At 39.6% G+C, this 13,025-nt stretch overlaps 1 protein-coding gene across 1 annotated transcript; it reads left to right on the forward strand.

Annotated features, from left to right (window-relative positions):
* Positions 1 to 5,453: 5,453 nt before the first annotated feature.
* dynlt1b (dynein light chain Tctex-type 1b) lies at positions 5,454 to 12,094 on the forward strand. Its single transcript, XM_061929649.2, has 5 exons — positions 5,454 to 6,491; positions 6,636 to 6,677; positions 11,479 to 11,602; positions 11,678 to 11,755; positions 11,885 to 12,094. Exons 1-5 carry the CDS (start codon positions 6,468 to 6,470, stop codon positions 11,953 to 11,955), a joined length of 339 nt encoding a protein of 112 aa, XP_061785633.1. The 5' UTR covers positions 5,454 to 6,467; the 3' UTR covers positions 11,956 to 12,094.
* Positions 12,095 to 13,025: the final 931 nt, after the last annotated feature.

Here is a 13,025-nt window from a genome sequence, read left to right on the forward strand (position 1 = left end):
ACGTTGCCTGAAGTCTAGTGTAAAGTTTCCACCATCAGTGATGGTTTGGGGTGCCATGTCATCTGCTGGTGTCGGTCCACTCTGTTTCCTGAGATCCAGGGTCAACGCAGCCGTCTACCAGCAAGTTTTAGAGCACTTCATGCTTCCTGCTGCTGACCTGCTCTATGGAGATGGAGATTTCAAGTTCCAACAGGACTTGGCGCCTGCACACAGCGCAAAATCTACCCGTGCCTGGTTTACGGACCATGGTATTTCTGTTCTAAATTGGCCCGCCAACTCCCCTGACCTTAGCCCCATAGAAAATCTGTGGGGTATTGTGAAAAGGAAGATGCAGAATGCCAGACCCAAAAACGCAGAAGAGTTGAAGGCCACTATCAGAGCAACCTGGGCTCTCATAACACCTGAGCAGTGCCAGAAACTCATCGACTCCATGCCACGCCGCATTAACGCAGTAATTGAGGCAAAAGGAGCTCCAAGCAAGTATTGAGTATTGTACATGCTCATATTTTTCATTTTCATACTTTTCAGTTGGCCAACATTTCTAAAAATCCCTTTTTTGTATTAGCCTTACACAATATTCTAATTTTGTGACACACAGAATTTTGGATTTTCATTTGTTGCCACTTCAAATCATCAAAATTAAATGAAATAAACATTTAAATGCATCAGTCTGTGTGCAATGAATAAATATAATGTACAAGTTACACCTTTTGAATGCAATTACTGAAATAAATCAAGTTTTTCAAAATATTCTAATTTACTGGCTTTTACCTGTGTGTGTGTGTGTGTGTGTGTGTGTGTGTGTGTATATATATATATATATATATATATATATATATATATATGTGTGTCCAAGTTTAAGGAAACGGCAGGCTGTCTTCTAATGGATTTATTACAATCTTTGTAAGCTGGGTAACAGTTGCTGTGATCTGGAAAATAAAGATAATGTGTCATGAGACATGCAAATATAAATTAAATACATAGAGGACATTAAGGAAATTAAATGAGCTCAAATATACCTACGAATGAGGCATAATACAATATGTACATACAGCTAGCCTAAATAGCATGTTCGCATCGATTAGCTTGCTGTCATGCACTGACCAAATATGTCTGATTAGCACTCCAACAAGTCAATAACATCAGCAAAGCTCACCTTTGTGCATTCACGCACAGCATGAAACGTTTGGTGGGCAAAATGAGACAAAGAAGGAGTGGCATTAAACACGTCTTTCTGTGGCAGCATCGGAGAAAGTTGTGCATGTAAACAAACTACAATGAGTTCATGAATTGCTGAAATTAATAGAACAAAACGGTGCTTTCCAAATACTCATCAGTGAAGCATGTTTAATATAAACAGTGGGATTTCTAATTAGGAATGTTTGCGTCATGTTTTTTCTCCTACAGAAAATGTATTAAAACAAAAATATGTTTTTCTTCATCTTTTTCCATTTTCACACATCTCTGAAAGAGGTCCAGGGAGCCACTAGGGCGGCGCTAAAGAGCCGCATGGGGCTTTATGACCCTTTATGACTTGCTAGTGCAAGGCATGTAGCGGCAGTGGTGTAAATACATGCACACTGACAAAAGACAAGTAGTTTTTCTCCTGCAAGTCGTCTCTGGTGTCTGTATCTTGGGGTTGCAACTATTTCTCCTAAACTTATGCAACAAGATATTCCAAGCATATTTAAATATCTGCTTTCCACCTTGTCTTATGATTTTAAAGCAAGTTATCAAATGCATATGCAATTGTGTAATGATGTGAATCATAATGAGGTAATTATAATTTTTTGTATGTATACAGTATATTGCCTATAATATGCCCTCTGAGGGCAATCATAACTGCGATGTGGCCTTCAATGAAAATGAGTTTGACATCCCTGTTTTAGAGTGAGATTGTGTGCTACTGGCGAGAGAACCATGGGTCGACATGGGCTAAGTCACAGGTGTCAAACTCAAGGTCTGAGGGCCAAATCTGGCCCCGCCACATTATTTTGTGGCCCGCGAAAGCCTGGAAATGTGTTAATAAAATGTTTAATCTTTTCTTACTAAATATATTTGTTTTTCCCTTTTGACATTAAAAATCATGTACTGCATGCAATAGCATATTTTCAATTTAAATCAAAATTTTATATTATGTATTCCAAAAATATTTTTGGTTAAAATAAAGAAATACTGTACTTATATATATCTGCTTGACTAATGATTTCAAAACAAATGATCAATCAAATTGTAGACTGTAAAATTGACAATACATTTTACGGTTAAATTCCGCCGACTGAGTTTTTTACCGTAAAATCAACTTTGGTACTGTTTATTTCCATACTCAGTAAGACACTAAAACATTGAAAAACAGACAAAAAAACCTTCAAACAAGATTTTACGGTTTAAAAAAAACAAACTGGCAGCTCTGTTGCTTGAGTTTTACCGCTAAAAACAGTGGTATTGTTTTTCCATTCCATGTATTCAATTTTTTTTATATGCTGTAAAAAAACACTGCTTTTACTGTACAATTCTGGTGACTGAGCTGCCAGTTTTTAAAGTAAAGTTTAATTTTGGTTTTTTTGCAGCTCGTGTAAAAAAAATATATTGTTAATGTATTATATATATATATATATATATATATATATTACTCATTGTTAAACGCGGCCCTCTAAGGGCAACCATAACTGCGATGTGGCCCTCAATGAAAACAAATTTGACACCCCTGGGCTAAGTGAACTCCTAACAATGGGGAGCAGCTGGTGAAGATAATGACTTGGCCATTGGTGGTACTCTATTGGCAAACAAGAGCAAGTTGTCATGGACATCACCGGATGGGAAGACAAAAAGCCAAATCGACCACATTATCATAAATAACAAATGGAAACGTTCTCTACAGGATGTACAGGTGATGCACAATGTCGATGTTGGCAGCGACCACAACCTTGTGGTTATAGTGACACATAGAAGGCAATTGAGGAAAGGAAATCACTCAAGAAGACAATTTTAAAATGTTAATCACCATGGAGAGGACATGGAAGGTAAAAGGAGCAGCAAGAAAAGACAAATGTCGCTATGGCAGAAGAAGCTGAGTTTGCTGCTCACCAAAAAGACATGGAAACAGTATACAAGACCACCAAGAATCTACAGTGGTTCAAGGTCCCTCCCAGGATATGCCAGTGAATGCTAAAGATGGAACAATAATCATAGAAGAGCGTGCGAATCTGCATAGATGGAAAGAGCTCTTTTAGGAAATTCTTAACCAGCCAGATCCATCGCTGGTTTCTGACATTCCTGAGGCAGAAGAAGACCCGATATCAACATGGGAGAAGTCAAGGAGGCCATCCAAAAACTAAGGAATGGAAAAGCCCCCTGAAAGGATGGTTGGTACATGTCCAGAAATGCTGAGGGCGGAAGATAAAGATACGCCTCACATCCTCAAGAACATCCTTCAGGACATATGGAACAGCGAGACAGCACCAGATGACTGGAAAACTGGTATCATCGTCAAATTGCCAAAGAAAGGGAACCATGGGGAATGCAACAATTGGAGAGGCATCACTACTCTCGCTAAATTTTCTGCCACGTTATTGTCCAATGTATTAAGACAGCATTAGACACCATACTACGATATCAGCAAGCAGGCTTCAGGAAAAGAAGGTCCTGTAGAGAACATCTTCGTTCTTCGCCAAATACTGGAACAATCAAATAAATGGACCAGCTCACTCTACATTCATAGATTGAAAGGAAGCGTTTGACAGACTCCATCGCAACTCACTCTGGATGATCTTGAGACACTACGGCCTTCCAAAGAAGCTGGTCAACATGGTCCAGTCTCTCTACAAGAACTTTGAATGCTGTGTCATCTACCGTACATCAATGAGCTGAAGGAGCCTTTCGGGGTGGAAACAGGAGTAAAACAAGGATGCATTCTGTGGCCCATATTGTTCTCCCTGGTGATTGACTGACTGATGCAATGCAGTGCTAAAGGAGAGCGCAGAGGCATCCAGTGGACTCTCACGTCAGTCTTGGAAGATTTGGATTACGCAGATGATATAGCTTTACTTTCACACCAGTACCAAGATGCACAACAAAAGACAAGACCGCCTCAGCAGGAAGGGAAACTAGCATTGGCCTAACAGTCAAAAAAAAGAGGACCATGGTCCTGATAACACTGCAAACACCAACCGTATCACTGTGAATGGAAATCCAATAGACCGGGGGTCAGCAACCCGCGGCTCTTTAGCACCGCCCTAGTGGCTCGCTGGAGCCTTTTCAAAAATAGAAAAAGATGGGGGTAAAAATAAATGTTTTGTTTTAATATGGTTTCTTTAGAGGGCCAAACATGACACAAACCTTCCTAATTGGGCCGTTTTGTCCTACTAATTTCGCCGGTCCTTGAACTCACCGTAGTTTGTTTGCATGTACAACTTTCTCTGACGCTGCCGCAGAAAGACGTGTTTTATGCCACTCTTTCTTTGTCTCCTTTTGTCCACCAAATGTTTTATACTGTGCGTGAATACACAAAGGTGGGCTTTGTTGATGTTATTGCCTTGTGTGGAGTGCTAATCACACATATTTGGTCAGTGCATGACTGCAAGCTAATCGATGATAACATGCTATTTAGGCCAGCTGTATGTACATAATGCATCGTTATGCCCCATTTGTAGTTATTTGCTGCGATGAGGTGGCGACTTGTCCAGGGTGTACGCCGCCTTCCGCCCGATTGTAGCTGAGATAGGCTCCAGCGCCCCCCGCGACCCCGAAGGGAATAAGCGGTAGAAAATGGATGGATGGACAATGTCCTCTGTGTATTTAATTTATTGTTGCATGTCTCATGACATTATCGGTATGTAATATTGGCTGCATTTCTGATAGTTGTTTGTGTGCCACATTGTTCCAGACCACAGCAAAAGTTACTTGCAAAGATTGTAATAAATCCATTACAAGAAGACAACATGCTGTTTTCTTGGACACACACATATATACCTTTTGGCCATTCTAATCCAGTAATTTCCAGGAGTTGTCTCACCCTCTGAGAAGCCTCCATTTTACTAATGTTTTCCAATGTTGTAAACATATGTAGAATAAATATTACATTACAACATTTCTGTCAACAAAGATTTGTGTCAGCCTGCGACAAATAGTCATTTTGATAGTAGGCTAATATAGACACTTATACAATGTGTTGCCTCTATTATAGCACTTATGTAAGACTTTTAACTTTTTGTGGCTCCAGACAGATTTTTTTTTTTGTATTTTCGGTCCAATATTCTGGCTCCTTCAACATTTTGGGTTGCCGACCCCTGCAAAAGACAAAGTCCTGTACGTCCTTGATCTGGGCAGCAAGATGACCGCAAATGGTGATTGCAATATGGAGGTCAATACAAGAATCGGCAAAGTGAATCAAACCTTTGCTTAGCTCAAATCTATCTGGAGATCAACTGGACTTAGCATCCACACAAAGTTAATGATCTTCAAGAGCAATGTTTTAATCGTCCTCCTGTATGGCTCAGAATGTTGGAAAACCACTTCATCCATTGAAAGCAAGTCAGATTTTTTCCAAAATAAGTGCCTGCATCGCATCTTTAGGATATTCTGGCCAAACACCATTTTAAATGGAAAAACTCTGGGAAAGAACATTGAAGAGACCACCCACATTTGACGATGGAGATGTGCCAGAGAAGATCCCTTTATTGGATGCTTATATGGGAGGAGAAACCGACTGTCCCCAGAGTAGAGGCTGACAGGGACAGATGGAAATTCCTTGCTTTGCCTCAAGCGCCAGGTGGCCCAGAAGAGGACTGAGTGAGTGTGTGATGCATAATCCATTTTCTATACAGTTTTTCATCATTAAGGTGACAGGTGAGATCGAGTCTATCTTAGGCTGACTTTTGGAGAGCTCTGTCATCTGTCATCATAGTTCAGATAAACGGCATATTATTAGATAAATAACTTTTTAAAAGGATTGTAAGTATAAGTGAGGATGAATAATGTATTTAAATTAAAAATAACATTTATTTACAATTTAACAAAAAAACTACAGTAACACCATCCATCCATCCATTTCCTACCGCTTGTCCCACACAATTTAATAATTCAAAGGGATATGTGAAAGCATCATAATGAACTTGCGAACAACAAACTTTTTTTCATTTAGCTGATACGACAGTTGACGTGAAGAAGTCGTTTAGCGTTCAGTGCTTTATGTGGGCGGATGTCTTTATGACGTCGATATTAGTCAATTACCCTGACTGCAACAAGTATTTCCATTTTATTGAGGACTTCCGATCTAAACACTTTTCCCTGGTTCAACTACTGGCATCAAATAATATATGAATCTATTATATTTGTATACATAATACATTCAACGTTAGAACGAAAGCTCAATTTTACAGGCGATGTCAAAGACGCAATGTGAATGCTTTTATTGTGTAAAACCAATACCGGAAGTTTTGATCTGAGCTGACCTACTTCTGCACAGAATGGACGAAGGCGGAGAAGATGAAGTGAGTGACATTCATACAATATAAACTTTATTGTGTTTACATGTGTCATTTGTAACATTTAATGTCTCACAATTAGGGCTAACAGTTTTCATATCTTCTCGTCAACGCCAATAAACGTACATTCTTTAACTCTCTCACCAACAGACTACTTTTGTCGTGGAAGACGTGACCAAGCTAATAAAAGACGTAAGTAGGACAAAATGTACACAAATACAATAAATAATGCATATTAGTGGTGTTTGTTGTTAATGCTACTATCTAACGAGCTCACCGTGTCGCGTTAGCTAACTCTTGGTTGCTATGGATACGGTAACAACGCACTGTTGCTATGTGAACACAGTTATTAGTAGTGGTGCAAGGGAGTTCATAGTGCGGCCCGCGCGACGTTTATGGGCCGTTTGAACAAAAAAACGTGTATTTTTGTAGTTAATTTGACAAAATATGCACATTAGTGGAGTTTGTTGTTAATGCTACTAGCTAACAAGCTCACCGTGTCGTGTTAGCTAGCTCTTGGTTGCTATGGATACGGTAACAACTTTGCTATGTGAACACAGTTACCTGTTAGTAGTGGTGCAGGGGACTCCATAGTGCGGCCCGCGGGACATTTATGGGCCGTTTGAACAAAAAAAACCCGTGTATTTTTGTAGTTAATTTTCCAAAAATATGCATATTAGTGGTGTTTGTTGTTAATGCTACTAGCTAACGAGCTCACTGTGTCGCGTTAGCTAACTCTTGGTTGCTATGGATACGGTAACAACGCACTGTTGCTATGTGAATACAGTTACCTGTTGGTAGTGGTGCAGGGGACTCCATAGTGCGGCCCGCGTGACGTTTATGGGCCGTTTGAACAAAAAACATGTATTTTTGTTGTTAAATTGACAAAATATGCACATTAGTGGGGTTTCTTGTTAATGGTACTAGCTAACGAGCTCAACGTGTCACGTTAGCTAGCTCTTGGTTGCTATGGATACGGTAACAACTGTTGCTATGTGAACACAGTTACCTGTTAGTAGTGGTGCAGGGGACTCCATAGTGCGGCCTGCAGGACATTTATGGGCCGAATAAAAACGTGTATTTTGGTAGTTACATTTACAAAATATGCATATTAGTGGGGTTTGTTGTTAATGTTACTAGCTAACGAGCTCAACACGTCGCGTTAGCTAACTCTTGGTTGCTATGGATACGGTAACAACGCACTGTTGCTATGTGAACACAGTTACCTGTTAGTAGTGGTGCAGGGGACTCCATAGTGCGGCCCGCGCGACGTTTATGGGTCGTTTGAACAAAAAACATGTATTTTTGTTGTTAAATTGACAAAATATGCACATTAGTGGGGTTTGTTGTTAATGCTACTAGCTAACAAGCTCAACGTGTCACGTTAGCTAGCTCTTGGTTGCTATGGATACGGTAACAACTGTTGCTATGTGAACACAGTTACCTGTTAGTAGTGGTGCAGGGGACTCCATAGTGCGGCCCGCGGGACATTTATGGGCCGTTTGAACAAAAAAAAAACGTGTATTTTTGTAGTTAATTTTCCAAAAATATGCATATTAGTGGTGTTTGTTGTTAATGCTACTAGCTAACGAGCTCACTGTGTCGCGTTAGCTAACTCTTGGTTGCTATGGATACGGTAACAACGCACTGTTGCTATGTGAATACAGTTACCTGTTAGTAGTGGTGCAGGGGACTCCATAGTGCGGCCCGCGTGACGTTTATGGGCCGTTTGAACAAAAAACATGTATTTTTGTTGTTAAATTGACAAAATATGCACATTAGTGGGGTTTCTTGTTAATGGTACTAGCTAACGAGCTCAACGTGTCACGTTAGCTAGCTCTTGGTTGCTATGGATACGGTAACAACTGTTGCTATGTGAACACAGTTACCTGTTAGTAGTGGTGCAGGGGACTCCATAGTGCGGCCTGCAGGACATTTATGGGCCGAATAAAAACGTGTATTTTGGTAGTTACATTTACAAAATATGCATATTAGTGGGGTTTGTTGTTAATGTTACTAGCTAACGAGCTCAACGCGTCGCGTTAGCTGACTCTTGGTTGCTATGGATACGGTAACAACGCACTGTTGCTATGTGAACACAGTTACCTGTTAGTAGTGGTGCAGGGGACTCCATAGTGCGGCCCGCGCGACGTTTATGGGTCGTTTGAACAAAAAACATGTATTTTTGTTGTTAAATTGACAAAATATGCACATTAGTGGGGTTTGTTGTTAATGCTACTAGCTAACAAGCTCAACGTGTCACGTTAGCTAGCTCTTGGTTGCTATGGATACGGTAACAACTGTTGCTATGTGAACACAGTTACCTGTTAGTAGTGGTGCAGGGGACTCCATAGTGCGGCCTGCAGGACATTTATGGGCCGAATAAAAACGTGTATTTTGGTAGTTACATTTACAAAATATGCATATTAGTGGGGTTTGTTGTTAATGCTACTAGCTAACGAGCTCAACGCATCGCGTTAGCTGACTCTTGGTTGCTATGGATACGGTAACAATGCACTGTTGCTATGTGAACACAGTTACCTGTTAGTAGTGGTGCAGGGGACTCCATAGTGCAGCCCGCGGGACATTTATGGGCCGAACAAAAAACGTGTATTTTGGTAGTTAAATTTTCAAAATATGCATATTAGTGGGATTTGTTGTTAATGCTACTAGCTAACGAGCTCAACGTGTCGCGTTAGCTAACTCTTGGTTGCTATGGATACGGTAACAACGCACTGTTGCTATGTGAACACAGTTATTAATAGTGGTGCAGGGTACTCCATAGTGTGGCCCGCGGGACATTTATGGGCCGTTTGAACAAAAATCGTGTATTTTTGTAGTTAAATTGACAAAATATGCATATTAGTGGGGTTTGTTGTTAATGTTACTGGCTAACGAGCGCACTCGCTCTTGGTTGCTATGGATATGGTAACAACTTTACTATGTGAACACAGTTACCTGTTAGTAGTGGTGCAGGGGACTTTATAGTGCGGGACATTTATGGGACCGTTTGAACAAAAAACGTGTATTTTTGTAGTTAAATTTACAAAAATATATGTATTAGTGGGGTTTGTTGTTAATGCTACTAGATAACGAGCGCACCGTGTTGTGTTAGCTAGCTCTTGGTTGCTATGGATACAGTAACAACTTTGCTATGTGAACACAGTTACCTATTAATAGTGGTGCAGGGGACTCCATAGTGTGCCCCGCGGGACATTTATGGGCCGTCTGAACAAAAAAAGTGTATTTTTGAAGTTAATTTGACAAAATATGCATAATCGTGGGGTTTGTTTTTAATGCTACGAACTTACTGTGTCGTGTTAGCTAGCTCTTGGTTGCTATGGATACGGTAACAATACGGTAACACAGTTACCTGTTAGTAGTGGTGCAAGGGAGTTCATAGTGTGGCCCGCGGGACTTTTATGGGCCGTTTGAACAAAAATGTTGTATTTTTGTAGTTAAATTGACAAAATATGCATATTAGTGGGGTTTGTTGTTAATGCTACTAGCTAACGAGCTCACTTGTCACGTTAGCTAGCTCTTGGTTGCTATGGATATGGTAACCACGCACTGTTACTATGTGAACACAGTTACCTGTTAGTAGTGGTGCGGGGGACTCCATAGTGCGGCCCGCGGGACTTTTATGGGCCGTTTGAACAAAAATCGTGTATTTTTGTAGTTAAATTGACAAAATATGCATATTAGTGGGGTTTGTTGTTAATGTTACTGGCTAACGAGCGCACTCGCTCTTGGTTGCTATGGATATGGTAACAACTTTACTATGTGAACACAGTTACCTGTTAGTAGTGGTGCAGGGGACTTTATAGTGCGGGACATTTATGGGACCGTTTGAACAAAAAACGTGTATTTTTGTAGTTAAATTTACAAAAATATATGTATTAGTGGGGTTTGTTGTTAATGCTACTAGATAACGAGCGCACCGTGTTGTGTTAGCTAGCTCTTGGTTGCTATGGATACAGTAACAACTTTGCTATGTGAACACAGTTACCTATTAATAGTGGTGCAGGGGACTCCATAGTGTGCCCCGCGGGACATTTATGGGCCGTCTGAACAAAAAAAGTGTATTTTTGAAGTTAATTTGACAAAATATGCATAATCGTGGGGTTTGTTTTTAATGCTACGAACTTACTGTGTCGTGTTAGCTAGCTCTTGGTTGCTATGGATACGGTAACAATACGGTAACACAGTTACCTGTTAGTAGTGGTGCAAGGGAGTTCATAGTGTGGCCCGCGGGACTTTTATGGGCCGTTTGAACAAAAATGTTGTATTTTTGTAGTTAAATTGACAAAATATGCATATTAGTGGGGTTTGTTGTTAATGCTACTAGCTAACGAGCTCACTTGTCACGTTAGCTAGCTCTTGGTTGCTATGGATATGGTAACCACGCACTGTTACTATGTGAACACAGTTACCTGTTAGTAGTGGTGCGGGGGACTCCATAGTGCGGCCCGCGGGACTTTTATGGGCCGTTTGAACAAAAAACATGTATTTTTGTAGTTAATTTGACAAAATATGCACATTAGTGGGGTTTGTTGTTAATGCTACTTGCTAACAAGCTCACCGTGTCACGTTAGCTAACTCTTGGTTGCTATGGATACGGTAACAACGCACGTTTGCTATGTAAACTGTTACTTATTAGTAGTGGTACAGGGGAGTTCATATTGCGGCCTGCGGGACATTTATGGGCTGTTTGAACAAAAATTGTGTATTTTGTAGTTAATTTGACAAATATGCATATTCGTGGGGTTTGTTGTTAATGCTACTGGCTAACGAGCTCACCGTGTCGTGTTAGCTAGCTCTTGGTTGCTATGGATACGGTAACAATACGGTAACAGTTACCTATTAGTAGTGGTGCAAGGGAGTTCATAGTGTGGCCCGCGGGACATTTATGGGCCGTTTGAACAAAAAAAAAAGTACATTTTTGTATTTAACTTTACACTCACTTTGTTCCACATGCTATGTCGTGCTGCAGTCCATAGAAACAGTCATTGGAGGAAACGCGTATCAACACGTCAGAGTAAACCAGTGGAGCACAAGCGTTGTGGAGCAGTGCCTAAGTCAACTCTGCAAGCTTGGAAAACCCTTCAAATATATCGGTTTGTGATTCAACAAAAATGTCACGATGATTCCAGTGCTTGTATGTCTATTTGATTGTGTTATTTTCTGTGAAGTCACCTGTGTCATCATGCAGAACAACGGAGCTGGTCTCCAAACAGCCAGCTCGTGCTTTTGGGACAACTCAACTGACGGTACACGAATAAAATATTGCCGTGATTTGTTAGCATTTGTTGTATTGTTTTCTGCCGTTATTATCCACTGTTACCAAGGATTGTAGTGGTCTTGTCTAACACCCCTTGTTTGTGTTGTCTTTTTGGCAGGAAGCTGTGCGGTAAAATGGGAGAACAAGTCCATGTGCTGCATCGTTAGTGTTTTTGGCTTGGCCATTTAAAAATGAAGAATGTTTGGCCATGTTGGCTTTTTTTGTCATGCATAATCAAATACAATTATTTGAAAGAAAAAAAAAAAGCTTCATGTCCAGCTTTTATCCAATTTATTTGAATGACACCAGGACCCACAATCTCATAAAACCTTTGAAGGCTAGTTCACTTGAAACACCTGTCCATTGTCAATAAGTTGACTCCGAAAAAGGAAGTGTTATGTATGTCAAGAAAAGGCACCACGTTGATGTACAATACACGTTTGTTTTGGCTCCTTGTAAACTTTTGACAAAACAAAGGGTGGCACATGTTAATATGAGAATATATTAATATTACACTAAATATAAAGGCAAAGATGTTTGGCCAGTGTTTTCACCATAATTATGTAAGAAATAGTTAACATACTTAATTCAGTAGTGGATAAACAATACAGTATAAACGTTTTCTAACTAAATAAAACCTACACAAGTGCAATTACAAAAATGTCTTCACAAAAAGATACTGCCTTCAAAAAATGCTTTTAACAGCCTTCATAAATGTTTACATATCAAGCACAAATTTGGCTTATAAACACAGCTTTGGCACTTCACAATATTTTTAAAGTTCAGATACGGCCGCTGCTTTTTAATTCCAACAATCAGGTATTCTCTTTCGCTTACACAGCAGCGTGAACCAACAGTACAGAGATATCAGTAGTTTAACTCAAAGCATAATAACTAGAGATTGTCTCTACAAATAAGGGCAAAAAATTCCCTGGGTAACATTAGCATTTTTCATTTTTAACTCGATTTGTAAGTGTTTCAGAGGAGAATTAGGGCCACTTTAGAGAGAAAGTAACAACAAAATAAAGTTAAGAATATGAAGAGAAATAAATATTTGAAGAAAAAGGTAATTACTTAAAAGTGATACTTTTATCAGAAAAGATATCAAAGAATAAAGTCCAAAATAATATTACCAGAAAAGGTATGAGAAACAATTTTACAATAAAATAAAATTATTGTAGTTTGTCATTTTATGACAAAAAAATTATATATTTTATAAAACTGTTACAACATTTTAAATTAATTACAAGTAAAAAACA

Source organism: Nerophis lumbriciformis, linkage group LG34 (genome assembly GCF_033978685.3).
Source record: "Nerophis lumbriciformis linkage group LG34, RoL_Nlum_v2.1, whole genome shotgun sequence".
NCBI classification, from domain to species: Eukaryota; Metazoa; Chordata; class Actinopteri; order Syngnathiformes; family Syngnathidae; genus Nerophis; species Nerophis lumbriciformis.